Here is a 15,067-nt window from a genome sequence, read left to right on the forward strand (position 1 = left end):
AACATCTTGTAGGTGGTGTGGAGCAGCTGCCGGCCCTTCAGCAGGTCTGGGGGGGGCCCGGGGGGGGGCATCAGCGCCGCGACCCCCCCCCCAGCACAGCCCCCACCGGCCCCCAACACTCACAGCCGAAGTAGCAGGAGACGAGGAAGATGAGGATGAAGATGAGGAGGAAGGTGATGTCCGTCTCCAGGATGCCTGGGGGGGTGCGGGGGGGGGTGGATTTACCTCCTGTGCATCCCCCGTGAGCCCCCCCAGTTCTGACCAGGGCACCCCAGAGGTGGCCCCCGACACCCCCTGCACCGCAGCCCCCCATAGCCCCCCCATAGCCCCCCCTGCACCGCAGACCCCCATAGCCCCCCTATAGCCCCCCCACACCACAGCCCGCCCATAGCCCCCCATAGCCCCCCCCGCACCGCAGATCCCCCATAGCCCCCCCATAGCCCCCCCCTGCACCGCAGACCCCCCATAGCCCCCCCATAGCCCCCCCATAGCCCCCCCCGCACCGCAGACCCCCATAGCCCCCCTATAGCCCCCCCACACCACAGCCCGCCCATAGCCCCCCATAGCCCCCCCTGCACCACAGACCCCCATAGCCCCCCTATAGCCCCCCCACACCACAGCCCGCCCATAGCCCCCCCATAGCCCCCCCCGCACCGCAGACCCCCATAGCCCCCCTATAGCCCCCCCACACCACAGCCCGCCCATAGCCCCCCATAGCCCCCCCCTGCACCGCAGACCCCCATAGCCCCCCCATAGCCCCCCCACACCACAGCCCGCCCATAGCCCCCCCATAGCCCCCCCATAGCCCCCCCATAGCCCCCCCTGCACCGCAGACCCCATAGCCCCCCCATAGCCCCCCCACACCACAGCCCGCCCATAGCCCCCCCATAGCCCCCCCATAGCCCCCCCCGCACCGCAGACCCCCATAGCCCCCCTATAGCCCCCCCACACCACAGCCCGCCCATAGCCCCCCCATAGCCCCCCTCCACCGCAGATCCCCCATAGCCCCCCCATAACCCCCCCCACACCATGGCCCGCCCATAGCCCCCCATAGCCCCCCCCGCACCGCAGACCCCCATAGCCCCCCCATAGCCCCCCCACACCACGGCCCGCCCATAGCCCCCCCATAGCCCCCCCCGCACCGCAGATCCCCCATAGCCCCCCTATAGCCCCCCCTCCACCGCAGACCCCCATAGCCCCCCCATAGCCCCCCTGCACCACGGCCCGCCCATAGCCCCCCATAGCCCCCCCTGCACCGCAGACCCCCCATAGCCCCCCCATAGCCCCCCCTGCACCGCAGACCCCCCATAGCCCCCCCGCACCGCAGACCCCCATAGCCCCCCCATAGCCCCCCCGCACCGCAGACCCCCATAGCCCCCCCATAACCCCCCCACACCACAGACCCCCATAGCCCCCCATAGCCCCCCCGCACCGCAGACCCCCATAGCCCCCCTATAGCCCCCCCTGCACCGCAGACCCCCCATAGCCCCCCCCGCACCGCAGATCCCCCATAGCCCCCCCATAGCCCCCCCGCACCGCAGACCCCCATAGCCCCCCCATAGCCCCCCCTCCACCACAGATCCCCCATAGCCCCCCCATAACCCCCCCACACCATGGCCCGCCCATAGCCCCCCATAGCCCCCCCGCACCGCAGACCCCCATAGCCCCCCCATAACCCCCCCCACACCATGGCCCGCCCATAGCCCCCCCATAGCCCCCCCGCACCACAGACCCCCATAGCCCCCCATAACCCCCCCCACACCACGGCCCGCCCATAGCCCCCCATAGCCCCCCCGCACCGCAGACCCCCATAGCCCCCCCATAGCCCCCCCACACCACAGCCCGCCCATAGCCCCCCATAGCCCCCCCGCGCCCCCCCCCGGCTGAGGCCGCACCGAACTCATCGGCGGAGAAGTGCCGGGTCCAGAAGGATTTCCCGTTCGTCAGCACCATCTCGTACTCCAGCTCCAGCCCGTCGCCCTGGGGGGGGGGCCGGGGGTCAGGGGGGGCCGGGGGGGTCCGGGGGGCCCCCTGGGGGGGTCGGGGTGGGGGGGGACACACTCACCCCGCATTTGCTGAGGGCCACGTACCACCAGCGCTCGCGCACGGAGCGGAAGCTGCGGCCGCTGGCGCAGCTCAGGTACCGCACCGAGTCCTCCAGCAGCACCTGGGGGGGGGGGACCGTCAGCCCGGGGGGCCCCCCCACCCCGGGCCCCCCCCCCGGCCCCCCCCCCCGGGCCCCCGGACCCCCGCACCTGGCAGCCCGACCAGGCGTACTGCGTGGTGAGGTTGATGACCTGGTTGTTCTCGGGGCGGATCACCGACTCCTTGGCCAGGCAGTCCTGGGGGGCGCAGCGTGGGCAGGGACCCCCCCCAGCACCCGGACACCCCCCCACACACACCCCAGGGGAGCCCCCGCGGGCCTCCTGCGCCCCATGGAGCCCCCCGAGCCCCCCCGAGCCCAATATCGTCCCCCCCAGAGCACATAGCCTCCCAGACCCCAGTGCACCCCAATGCCTGCCGACCCCCTGGACCCCCCCAGACCCAATAAAACCCCCGGCCCCTGATGCGCCCCAACCCCTGACAACCCCATGTACCCCCCCAGACCCCAATAAGCCCCCCCAGACCCATAAAAACCCCCAGGCCCTGACGCACCCCAACCCCTGCAGAACACCTGTACACCCCAGACCCAAATAAACCCTCCCAGACCCCAACGAGCCCCCCCAGACCCCTCCAGATCCCAATAACTCCCCAGACTCCAATAACACCTGCTCCAGACCCACCCAGACCCCAATAAGCCCCCCTCAGACCCCAATAAAGCCCCTCCAGACACCCTCCAGACCCCTATAACCCCCCAGACCCCAATAAGACCCCCCTAGACGCCCACAGACCCCAATAAGCCCCTTCCAGACCCCAATAAGCCCCCCTCCATACCCCAATAAGACCCCCCCAGATACCCCCAGACCCCAATAAGCCCCTTCAAGATCCCAATAAGACCCCCCCAGACCCCCATAAGCCCCCCCAGACCCCCATAAGCCCCCCCCCACCTTGTTGCCCTTCTTGTAGACCGCCGGCCATTGGGAGGGGTCGTCAAAGTAGAGCAGGATGTTCTCGCAGCACTTGGCCTGGGGGGGTCGGGGGGGTCAGCGGCGCGGGGGGACCCCCGGCGTCCAGGCGGGCGGGAGCCCCCCACTCACCTCGGGGTATCGGAAGTGGAAATCGAGGCGCCCGTAGTCGGAGAGGAAACAGAAGCGGGTCAGGAACACCCAGTCCTGGGGGGCAGCGGGGGGTCAGGGGGGGCCCCGGTGCCCGGGACCCCCAGCTCTGCCCCCCACACCACAGCCTGGGAGCCCCCTCTGCCCCCCAGGCCTCCCCCACTGCACCCCAGGGACCCTCACAGCCCCCCATTGCACCCTTTAGGGACACCCCCATAGCCCCCCAGGGACCCTTTAGAGACCCCTCCCATCCCCAGGGGACCCAGGCATCCGGGAGCCCCCTCTGCCCCCCAGGACTCCCCGATTGCACCCCAGGGACCCTCAGAGACTCCCACAGTCCCCCCATGGACCCCCCCAGGCGCCCCCACAGCCCTTCTGCTACCCTTTAGGGATCGCCCCCCCCATCCCAGGGGACTCAGGCATCCAGGAGCCCCCTCCCCTGCCCAGGACTCCCCATTGCACCCCAGGCACCCCCACAGCCCCCCCCCCCCCGGGTCCCAGAGACCCCCAGTCCCCCTCACAGCCGCCCCACGGCCCCCCCAGGTACCCCCCGAGCCGGCCGTGGTGACCCGGGGTCCCGGCAGGGCCCGGTCCTGGGGCCCCCACGGGGGGGGGGGAGGGACACGGGGGGGGAACCCCATCCCCAGGACCCCCCCGCAGCCCCGCCGTTGTCATGCCAACGTCCCTGCTCCGGGTTTCCACGGCAACGGCCGGGAGGCCCCGGGTGGGAGCTGGGAAGGGGGTCCCCGACACCCCAGGACCCCCCAGAGCCGCCCCCCTCCCCGGCCCCCAGCCTCTCAGGGCCCCCCGAGATAAACGGGGGCGGGGGCAAATGGCGGGGGGCCCGGTGCAAATCGGGGGGAGGGGTCCCGGTGCAAATCGGGGAGGGGTCCCGGTGCAAAAGGCGGGGGGTTCCTGGTGCAAATGAGGCCCCGATGCAAACAGGGGAGGGGGGGCCCGATGCAGGAGGGGGTCCCGGTGCAAAAAAGAGGAGGTGCCGGTGCATGGCGGGGTGGGGGGGGCCCGGTGCCTCCCGTGGGGTCCCGCTGCATCCCGGGGGGGTCCCGCTCATCCCGGGGTGGGGTCCCGCTGCATCCCGGGGGGGCCCGCTGCATCCCGGGGGGGGTCCCGCTGCATGCTGGGGGGTCCCGGTGCATGCCGGGGTGGGTGCCGGTGCATCCCGGGGGGGTCCCGCTGCATCCCGGGGGGGTCCCGCTGCATCCCGGGGGGTGCCGGTGCATCCCGGGGGGTGCCGGCGCATCCCGGGGGGGGGTCCCGCTGCATCCCGGGGGGTCCCGCTGCATCCCGGGGGGGGTCCCGCTGCATCCCGGGGGGTCCCGCTGCATCCCGGGCGGGGTGCCGGTGCATCCCGGGGGGTGCCGGTGCACCCGGGGGGTCCCGCTGCATCCCGGGGGGGGTCCCGCTGCATCCCGGGGGGGTCCCGCTGCATCCCGGGGGGTCCCGCTGCATCCCGGGGGGGGTCCCGCTGCATCCCGGGGGGTCCCGCTGCATCCCGGGGGGGGTCCCGCTGCATCCCGGGGGGGGTCCCGCTGCATCCCGGGGGGTCCCGCTGCATCCCGGGCGGGGTGCCGGTGCATCCCGGGGGGTGCCGGTGCACCCGGGGGGTCCCCGCTCACCTCCTTGGTGCTGATGCGGCCCCGCACGTACTTGGCGCCGCCGCCCGCGGGCAGCGCCAGCAGCACCAGCAGCACCAGCAACACCAGTGGCACCGGCGGCGGCGGCACCGGAGCCCCCCGGGGCCCCCCCCCGGGCCGCGCCCCCCCCGCGGCCCCCCCGCGCCGCCGCCGCAGCCCCATCGCCCCCGGCCCCGGCGCGCTCCCGGGCGCGGCCCCGCCGCCGCAGGCCCCGCCCACCGCGCAGGCCCCGCCATAGGCCCCGCCCAGCGGCCCAGCACCGAGTCGGCACCGTCGCCATAGGCCCCGCCCACCGGCTCGGCAGAGGCCCCGCCCACCGGCTCGGCAGAGGCCCCGCCCAGCGGCTCGGCAAGAGGCCCCGCCCAGCGGCGCGGCAGAGGCCCCGCCCCCCGCACCGGTAGGGGCCCCGCCCCCCCGGCACCTTCTCCCAGTGCCACCCAGTGCCACCCAGTAGAACCCCGCGCCCCCCCGCCCCCCCCGATCCCCTCCTCCCAGCCCGGGCCAGTGCGGACCCAGCAGAGGGGAACCAAAACCCGGGGGAGGGGCCGGGGGGAGGGGAAGTGAGAGCAGCAGGTGGCGGCGGGGGGCGGGGCGCGGGGACCCCCCCCCCCCCCCCCGCTCCCGGGGGTCCGCAGGCCCAGAGCTCGGGGGAGGGGGCGCCGCCGTGCGGCCCCGTGTCACCCCCCAGCCCCCCCCCCCCGCGACCCCCGAGCCCCGGCCCTGGGGGGGGCGGTGGGGGGGCACACGCGCCACCCCCCCGCCCACGTCACGGGGGGCTGCGGTGACGTGAGCGATTCCCCGCGCTTCCCTTTTCTGCCCCAAAACGGCCGGAGCGCGCGAACGGGAGGGGGACGGTAGGGCCCGGGGGGAGGGTCCCCAGGGGGGGTGAGAGGGTCTCCAGAGGGGGGAGGGGGTCTCCAGAGCGGGGAGGGGGTCCCGGAGGGGGAGAGAGTGTCCCCAAAGCGGGGAGAGGGTCCCCAGAGGGGGTGAGAGGGCCCCCAGAGGGGGGAGAGGGTCCCGGAGGGGGAGAGAGTGTCCCCAAAGCAGGGAGAGGGTCCCCAGAGGGGGTGAGAGGGCCCCCAAAGTGGGGAGGGGGTCCTCAAAGTGGGGGAGAGGGTCCCCAGAGGGAGTAAGAGGGTCCCCAGAGGGGGGAGAGGGTCCCGGAGGGGGAGAGAGTGTCCCCAAAGCAGGGAGAGGGTCCCCAGAGGGGGTGAGAGGGCCCCCAAAGTGGGGAGGGGGTCCTCAAAGTGGGGGAGAGGGTCCCCAGAGGGAGTAAGAGGGTCCCCAGAGGGGGGAGAGGGTCCCGGAGGGGGAGAGAGGGTCCCCAAAGCGGGGAGAGGGTCCCCAGAGGGGGGAGAGGGTCCCCAGAGGCAGGGAGAGCGTCTCCAGAGCAGGGAGAGGGTCCCCAGACCCCTCACCCTGCCTGCTCGGGGGTCCCTGTCCCCAACCTCCCTGTCCCCAGACCCCCCACCCCACCGGCTTCAGCGTCCCTGTCCCCAACCCCCTCCGTCCCCAGATCCCCTGCCCCACCTGTTGGGGGTCGCCATCCCAAAACCCCCTGTCCCCAGACCCCTCATTCTGCCTGTCGGGGGTCCCTGTCCCCAAACCCCCCTGTCCCCAGACCCCCCACCCCGCCTGTCGGAGGTCCCTGTCCCCAACCCCCCCTGTCCCCAGACCCCTCATTCTGCCTGTCGGGGGTCCCTGTCCCCAACCCCCCCTGTCCCCAGACCCCCCACCCCGCCTGTCGGGGGTCCCTGTCCCCAAACCCCCCTGTCCCCAGACCCCCCACCCCGCCTGTCGGGGGTCCCTGTCCCCAAACCCCCCTGTCCCCAGACCCCCCACCCCGCCTGTCGGGGGTCCCTGTCCCCAAACCCCCCTGTCCCCAGACCCCTCATTCTGCCTGTCGGGGGTCCCTGTCCCCAAACACCCCTGTCCCCAGACCCCCCACCCCGCCTGTTGGAGGTCCCTGTCCCCAACCCCCCCTGTCCCCAGACCCCCCGCCCCGCCTGTCGGAGGTCCCTGTCCCCAACCCCCCCTGTCCCCAGACCCCCCGCCCCGCCTGTCGGGGGTCCCTGTCCCCAAACACCCCTGTCCCCAGACCCCCCACCCCGCCTGTCGGGGGTCCCTGTCCCCAAACCCCCCTGTCCCCAGACCCCTCATTCTGCCTGTCGGGGGTCCCTGTCCCCAAACACCCCTGTCCCCAGACCCCCCACCCCGCCTGTTGGAGGTCCCTGTCCCCAACCCCCCCTGTCCCCAGACCCCCCGCCCCGCCTGTCGGGGGTCCCTGTCCCCAAACCCCCCTGTCCCCAGACCCCTCATTCTGCCTGTCGGGGGTCCCTGTCCCCAAACCCCCCTGTCCCCAGACCCCCCACCCCGCCTGTTGGAGGTCCCTGTCCCCAACCCCCCCTGTCCCCAGACCCCCCGCCCCGCCTGTCGGAGGTCCCTGTCCCCAACCCCCCCTGTCCCCAGACCCCCCGCCCCGCCTGTCGGGGGTCCCTGTCCCCAAACCCCCCTGTCCCCAGACCCCTCATTCTGCCTGTCGGGGGTCCCTGTCCCCAAACACCCCTGTCCCCAGACCCCCCACCCCGCCTGTCGGGGGTCCCTGTCCCCAAACCCCCCTGTCCCCAGACCCCTCATTCTGCCTGTCGGGGGTCCCTGTCCCCAAACCCCCCTGTCCCCAGACCCCCCACCCCGCCTGTTGGAGGTCCCTGTCCCCAAACCCCCCTGTCCCCAGACCCCCCACCCCGCCTGTCGGGGGTCCCTGTCCCCAAACCCCCCTGTCCCCAGACCCCTCATTCTGCCTGTCGGGGGTCCCTGTCCCCAAACACCCCTGTCCCCAGACCCCCCGCCCCGCCTGTCGGAGGTCCCTGTCCCCAACCCCCCCTGTCCCCAGACCCCCCGCCCCGCCTGTCGGGGGTCCCTGTCCCCAAACCCCCCTGTCCCCAGACCCCTCATTCTGCCTGTCGGGGGTCCCTGTCCCCAAACCCCCCTGTCCCCAGACCCCCCACCCCGCCTGTTGGAGGTCCCTGTCCCCAACCCCCCCTGTCCCCAGACCCCCCGCCCCGCCTGTCGGAGGTCCCTGTCCCCAACCCCCCCTGTCCCCAGACCCCCCGCCCCGCCTGTCGGGGGTCCCTGTCCCCAAACCCCCCTGTCCCCAGACCCCTCATTCTGCCTGTCGGGGGTCCCTGTCCCCAAACACCCCTGTCCCCAGACCCCCCACCCCGCCTGTCGGGGGTCCCTGTCCCCAAACCCCCCTGTCCCCAGACCCCTCATTCTGCCTGTCGGGGGTCCCTGTCCCCAAACCCCCCTGTCCCCAGACCCCCCACCCCGCCTGTCGGGGGTCCCTGTCCCCAAACCCCCCTGTCCCCAGACCCCTCATTCTGCCTGTCGGGGGTCCCTGTCCCCAAACACCCCTGTCCCCAGACCCCTCATTCTGCCTGTCGGGGGTCCCTGTCCCCAAACCCCCCTGTCCCCAGACCCCTCATTCTGCCTGTCGGGGGTCCCTGTCCCCAAACCCCCCTGTCCCCAGACCCCTCATTCTGCCTGTCGGGGGTCCCTGTCCCCAAACCCTCCTGTCCCCAGACCCCCCACCCCGCCTGTCGGAGGTCCCTGTCCCCAAACCCCCCTGTCCCCAGACCCCTCATTCTGCCTGTCAGGGGTCCCTGTCCCCAAACCCCCCTGTCCCCAGACCCCCCACCCCGCCTGTCGGGGGTCCCTGTCCCCAAACCCCCCTGTCCCCAGACCCCTCATTCTGCCTGTCGGAGGTCCCTGTCCCCAAACCCCCCTGTCCCCAGACCCCCCACCCCGCCTGTCGGAGGTCCCTGTCCCCAAACCCCCCTGTCCCCAGATCCCCCACCCCGCCTGTTGGGGGTCCCTGTCCCCAAACCCTCCTGTCCCCAGACCCCCCACCCTGCCTGTCGGAGGTCCCCGGCCCCAAACCCCCCCCGGCCCCGCCTCCCCCGGAGGACCCCCGTCGCGCCCCTGCCCTCAGGGGGTCCCAGGCGTGGGGCCGCCCCGGGGCGGGCGCGGGGCAGGATGCGCCCCCCGTCCCCGTCCCCCGAGCGCCGGCGGGTGCCGGCGCCGGTGCTGCTGGCGGCGCTGCTGGCGGCGGCGCCGGGGGTCTCGGCCTACGGCTTCCGCAACTGCATCCAGGCGCCCTGGGACCCCGGGCTCTTCCGCTGCGTCCAGCGCTTCCTGGAGGCGGCGGCCGAGGCGGTGGACGACCTGCCGCCGGCCGCCACCGCCCTCAACCTCTCGCACAACGCCCTGGTCCGCCTGCCGCCCCGCGCCTTCGCCCGCCTGCCCCTCCTGCGGACCCTCGACCTCTCGCACAACCGCCTGGCCGCCATCGCCCCCCGCGCCTTCGCCGGGCTGGGGGCGCTGGGCGCCCTCGACCTGTCCCACAACCGCCTGGCCGGGCTGGCCGAGGGCGCCTTCCTGGGCTTGGCCAACCTGACGCGGCTGCGGCTGGACCGCAACCCGCTGTCGGCGCTGGCGCCCGGCGCGCTGCTGCCGCTGGCCAACCTGCGCCGGCTGTCGCTGCGGGGCGGCCGCCTGCCCGCGCTGGGGCCCGTGGCGGCGGCCGTGCGGCGCCTGCCGCGCCTGCGCCTGCTCGACCTCTGCGGCAACGGCCTGGCGGCGCTGGGCCCGGCGCCGCCGCTGCCGCCCTCGCTGCTGACGCTGCGCCTCTGCAACAACTCGCTGGCGGGGCTGGCCGGCGCCGCCCCGGGGCTGCTGCCGGCCCTGCGGGCGCTCGACCTCTCCTACAACAACATCTCGGACGCGGCGCCCTTCGCCCGGCTCTGCCTGCGCAACCTCAGCCGGCTCTGGCTGGCCGGCAACCCGCTCGACGTCTTCCGGCTGCTGGAGGCGTCGGACGTGCCGCCGCGGAGCGTGGACCTCTCCGGGCTGCGCCTGGACGCGCCGGGGGTGGCCGAGCTGTGCGGGCGGCTGCGGGGCCCGCGGCTGCCGCGCCTGCGGCTGCGGCGCAACGGCCTCGCGGCGCTGCCGGACGGGGCGCTGGGCCGCTGCCCGCCCGCCGGCGCGCTCGACCTCTCCGGGAACCGGCTGCGGCGCCTGGGCTGCGTGGGGCGGCTGCTGGGGCCGGCGCAGCGGCGGGCGCTGCGGGCGCTGCTGGTGGAGCACAACCTGCTGCGCCGGCTGCCCTCCTGCCGGGAGGCCCCGCTCCTCCACCGCCTCCAAAACGTCTCGCTCCGCTTCAACCGCATCCTGGTGGTGGGGCCGGGGGCCTTCGCCGACGCGCCGGGCCTGCGCTCGCTGCGCCTCGACGTCAACGGCCTGGCGCGGCTGCACCAGCGGGCGCTGCGGGGGCTGCGGGAGCTGCGCGAGCTGCGGCTCGACAACAACCTGCTGACCGACCTCTACCCCGGCTCCTTCGCCGACCTGAGCCGGCTGCGCACGCTCAACCTGCGCAACAACCGCGTCTCCGTGCTCTTCCCCGGCGCCTTCGCCGGGCTGCCGCGGCTGCAGACGCTCGACCTGGGCGGCAACAACCTGCGGCACCTGGCGGGCGCCGCGCTGCAGGGGCTGGGCGAGCTGCGCCGCCTCTACCTGGACCGCAACCGGCTGCAGGAGGTGAGCGCCGCGGCCTTCCGCCCGGTGCAGGCCTCCCTGGGCGTGCTGGACCTGCGCGCCAACGCGCTGCGGTACATCACCCGCCGCCCGCGGCACCCGCCGCCCTTCCGGCACCTGCGGCGCCTCTACGACCTGAAGCTGCAGGCGCAGCAGCCCTACGGCCTGCGGATCGTCCCCCACCGCTTCTTCCAGGGCCTGACCTCGCTGCGCTCCCTCTACCTGGCGCGGAACTGGCTGCTGGCCGTCCCCGCCGACGCCTTCGACGACCTGGCCCAGCTGCGCTACCTGACGCTGGCCGACAGCAGCGGCGGCATGGGCGACCTGCCGCCCGGCGTCTTCAAGAACCTGAGCCGCCTGCGCAGCCTCGACCTGGAGAACGTGGGGCTGCGCAGCCTCGGCCCCGAGGTCTTCGGCAACCTCAGCCGGCTGGAGCGGCTGCGCCTGGCCAAGAACGAGCTGCGCACGCTGGACCGGCGCCTGGACGGGCGGCTGCCCGCCCTGCGCTACCTGGACCTGCGCAAGTGCCCGCTGAGCTGCGCCTGCGCCAACGCCTGGCTGCCGGCCTGGCTGGACCGCAGCCGCGTCCAGGTGGTCTACCTCTACAACTACAGCTGCGGCGGGGGCGGCGGGGGGCCGCCCGCCTACCTGCACGCCTTCGACACCCGCGTCTGCTTCCTGGACGTGGGGCTGTACCTGTTCGCCGGCACGGCGCCGGCCGTGCTGCTGCTGCTGGCGCTGCCGCTGCTGCACCACCGCGGGTACTGGCGCCTGCGGTACCAGCTGTACCTGCTGCGGGCCTGGGCCGGCGGGCGCTGGCGGCGGGAGCGGCGCCGCTACGCCTACGACACCTTCGTCTCCTACAACTCGGCCGACGAGGGGTGGGTGCTGGGCGAGCTGGTGCCGGAGCTGGAGCGCGGCGCGCTGCGCCTCTGCCTGCACCACCGCGACTTCAGCCCCGGCAGGGCCATCGTCGACAACATCGTCGACGCCGTCTACAACAGCCGCAAGACGGTGTGCGTGGTGAGCCGCAGCTACCTGCGCAGCGAGTGGTGCTCGCTGGAGATCCAGCTGGCCAGCTACCGCCTCTTCGACGAGCTCCGCGACGTCCTGGTGCTCGTCTTCCTCGAGGCCATCCCCGACGCCGAGCTCTCCGCCTACCACCGCATGCGCCGCGTGCTGCTCAAGCGCACCTACCTGCGCTGGCCCCCCGAGCCCCCCGCCCGCCGCCTCTTCTGGGCCAAGCTCAAGCGCGCCCTGCGGAGCGGCTACGCCGAGGGCGACGAGGAGGAGGAGGAGGGCGGGGGGGAGCCGGAGGAAGGCTGCGGGGAGGGCGGCGAGTGGCCCCGCGGCGGCGACCTTCGCTCCCCGCCGTGAGCGGGACCCCCGGGGACAGCCCCCCCCCCACCCCCCACCCCATCCACGGGCGAAGCCGGCGGGGCAGGGGGACGGCTCTGCCCCGGGCGCCCCAAACCCACCCGTGTCGTGTGTCGCCCCCCTCCCGCGCCGGGAAACGGCCCAGAATGGGACTTTCTCGCCCCAAAACCACCAGCCGCGCTTCCCTGCCCGGCTCCTCCCGCCGCGGGGCCGGGGCGGCATCGGGGGGGGGGGGTGTCCCTGGGGGGGTTTGGGGGTGCCCACAGGCAGCAGCAGTGACGCCACGGTTGGGTTGGGAGGAACAGCCTTTATTGAGCCGTGGGGCGCCCCGGGAATGGGGGGGGCCGCCCCGGGAAGGGTGGGGGGCGTGCCGGGAAGGGTGGGGGGCGCCCCGGGAAGGGTGGGGGGCGCGCCGCCTCAGCACAGCCCCGCGCAGGGGCACCCCCAGGGCGCGGGGCCGGGCAGGGGGGACGCGTCCTGCCCCGGCGCCCCCGAGGGGGGGAAGCAGGAGAGGGGCAGGCACCGCAGCGCCCGCAGCCAGCCCGGCTCCCCCCGGCACCCCGACTCCGGCGCGTCCCAGCCCCGCCGCCGGCGGCTCCCCGGGGGGGCCCCGCGCGCCAGCGGCGGCTGCCAGCGGCACGGGCCGGGGGTCGGGGGCGCCGGCGGCCGCCCGGGGCGGTGGGAGCCGTGCCGGTGGCGGCGGCAGCGCGACGCTCGGCGCTCGGCACGCGGCCGGCCCGACGCGAAGCCCAGCCGGCGCGAAGGCTCGGGACTCCACGCGTCGGGGGTCCGGGGGTCCGGGCTGGCCCCGCGGCACGCGGCCGGGCTCCGGGGGGGGAAGAGGGCCGCGAGGGAGCGGCGGGGCGGCCGGCGGCGCCGCGGCGGCACCGGGCCGAAGGCCGGCGGGGCGATGGGCGGCCGGCGGCTCCAGCTGCAGCCCTCGCCGGCGTCCTCCCCGAACCCGCACGGCGCGAAGGGGGCACCCCCGCAGGTGCAGCCGGGGGGGGAGCCGGGCGGGGGTCCGCCGGGGGCCACGGACCCCCCGTGCCGGCGGGGATCCCCCCAGGACGGCCGCCCCTCTCCCCGGGGTTGGAAGAGCGTGGTTGGGCTGCCGGGATGAGGGTCGTCGTCGTCCTCCTCCTCCTCCTCCTCGCCCGAGGTCCAGGAGAAGGGGGTCTGCAGGGAGGCGGCGGCGGGTCAATAAACCCCCCGGGGGTCCCTGGGGCCGTCACCCCGCCTTCGGACTCACCTCCCTCTCGTCTCCGTCGCCTCCAAAAATGGGGCTGGGGGTGCCGGGCCCGGTGCGGTAGGTGGGGGTCTGCCGGGGAAGAGCGTGGCGTGAAGGGGGCGGGAGGGGGAGGACGTCCCCGTTCTGGGGGGAAAAGGCGGGTTTTCGGGCGCTCACCCTGGTCGCGACGCCCTGCAGGGGGCCGGGGGTGCTGCTGTAGGGGGGCGTCACCTCCCAGCTCCGTCTCGGCTCCCCGAAATCGCCCCGCTCGGCGCTGCCGCTCCGCTCCCGCTCGGGGGTCCGGGGGCTCCAGCGACCTGCGAGGGGCGAGAGGGGGTGAGGCGCGGCCAGGGGGGCGCAGCCCCCTCCCCGCGGCGCCGTGTACCTGGGGGGGCGGCGTCAGCCCCCCGACTGCGGTGCGCCAGGAGGGGGGAGAGCTCGGGCAGCGCCCGGTGCCAGCGCAGGAGGGCGGCCAGGACGGCGCGGCGACGCTCGCCCGCCAGATCGCGCCCCCGGAAAGCGCGGGTGCCCCCCAGGAGGGCGCAGAGCCCCCCGGCCAGCTCGCGGGGGGACGGCGCCACGGGGACCCCCTCCTCCGCGCGGTTTTGGGGCGCTGCGGCGGGGGTCTCGCCGCGGGGGGCCGCGTCCCGCCGCGGGCTCAGCAGCCGCTCGACGTCCACCGACTTCACCTCCCGGTTGAACAAGCCCCGGTGCTGGCACAGGCGGCTTTCGGTGATCACGACGGGTCTGGGGGCTGGGAGCGGGCTGGCGAGGGGGCGACCCCCCCACGGGGGCGGCGGGCGGCGTGGCGGGGGTCCGGCCGCCCGCCGCCCCTCGCCGGGGACCCTCCGGCCGAATCTGGCCGTGTCGCGCTCCCGCCTGGTTCTGCGGCGCTTGACGCGGCCGGGTCGGGGTCCGGGTCCCGGGGGGTGCGGGCCCCCCCCCGGGCGGGGGTCCCCGCCGGCCCCTCTGCCGCTGCGGTGGCTCATGGCACCCGCTGCCTGACGGGAAAACGCCAAAAAAAGGGTCTTTTTATCCGCACGGGGTGAGCGGAGGGAGGGGGGAGGCGACCGAGGGCGGGGGTTTTGGGGCACCCTGTTAATTAGGGCCCCCCCAAGGGCCCCCATTCCCCACCCCGGGACCGCCCCAGCACCCCCATTTCCCCCTCAGCCCCTCCCAATACCCTCAGGGACCCCTCAAAGGGCCCCCATTTCCCCCCTGAAACCCCACCAGGCCCCCCGCGTCCCCCTCAGGCCCCCCATTTCCATGAGCCACCCCTCAGGGCCCCTCATATCTTACCCCACACCCCCATTTTCCCCTTAGCCCCGCCCCAGCATCTCCATGGCCCCCTCAAGGGCCCCCATTTCCCCTTCAGACCCCCATTTCCCCCTCAGATCCCCTCTATACCCCCCTGGCATCCCCTGGGCCCCTCATTCTCCCCCCAGAGAACCCCCAGACCCCCATTCCCCCCTCAGGGCCCCCCAAAGGCCCCCATTCTCCCCTCAGACCCGCCCCCCAAACCCCCATTTCCCCCTCAGAGGCCCCCCCCAGCCCCATTTCCCACCCAGATCTCCCCTCTCTCCCACCCCAGTATCCTCAGGGCCCTTCATTCTGCCCCCAGAGACCCCCCCCAGTACCCCCATTTCCCCCTCAGGCCCCCCGATACCCCCAGGGCCCCCTCAAGGGCCCCCATTCCCCCCCCAGATCCCCCCATTACCCCCCCACCTCCCCCCGCTCCCAACGGCCGCACAAGCCCCGCCCACTCCCGCCGGTGGGCGGGGCCTGCGGGGGGGGTCGCTCCTCGCGCCCGAGCCGTTGGGAAGGGCCGGCCCCGCCCACCCGCGCGTGCCGGCGGCCTTCCGCCTTTCCCGCCCTGCCCGCTCATTGGCCAGCCGGCTCCCGGCGGCCGCCGCTGATTGGCTGGGGGCGCGGCGGCGGGAAGGGCTCGCGCGGCGGGGGTGGGGATCAGCCCTGAGGGGATGGAGAGACCCTAAAGGTGG

At 74.9% G+C, this 15,067-nt stretch overlaps 2 protein-coding genes across 2 annotated transcripts; one reads left to right on the forward strand and one right to left on the reverse strand.

Annotated features, from left to right (window-relative positions):
• Window positions 1-8,817: 8,817 nt before the first annotated feature.
• LOC135311042 (toll-like receptor 13) lies at window positions 8,818-12,904 on the forward strand. The gene is made up of 2 exons (XM_064440184.1): window positions 8,818-12,218; window positions 12,261-12,904. The coding sequence occupies exon 1, from the start codon at window positions 8,906-8,908 to the stop codon at window positions 11,837-11,839; it is 2,934 nt and encodes a 977-aa protein (XP_064296254.1). The 5' UTR covers window positions 8,818-8,905; the 3' UTR covers window positions 11,840-12,218; window positions 12,261-12,904.
• Window positions 12,208-14,225, reverse strand: LOC135311039 (basic proline-rich protein-like). Its single transcript, XM_064440174.1, is given in 3 exon segments — window positions 12,208-13,018; window positions 13,021-13,108; window positions 13,299-14,225. Coding segments are annotated over 3 exon segments (1,746 nt in total). The 5' UTR covers window positions 14,195-14,225; the 3' UTR covers window positions 12,208-12,256.
• Between the last annotated feature and the right edge of the window lie 842 nt (window positions 14,226-15,067).

This window comes from Phalacrocorax carbo, unplaced genomic scaffold, assembly GCF_963921805.1.
Source record: "Phalacrocorax carbo unplaced genomic scaffold, bPhaCar2.1 SCAFFOLD_203, whole genome shotgun sequence".
Taxonomy (NCBI): domain Eukaryota; kingdom Metazoa; phylum Chordata; class Aves; order Suliformes; family Phalacrocoracidae; genus Phalacrocorax; species Phalacrocorax carbo.

Bases quoted from the DNA above. Each gene is read 5' to 3' on its own strand.
- LOC135311042 (XM_064440184.1), top strand. From the start codon at position 8,906: ATGCGCCCCCCGTCCCCGTCCCCCGAGCGCCGGCGGGTGCCGGCGCCG.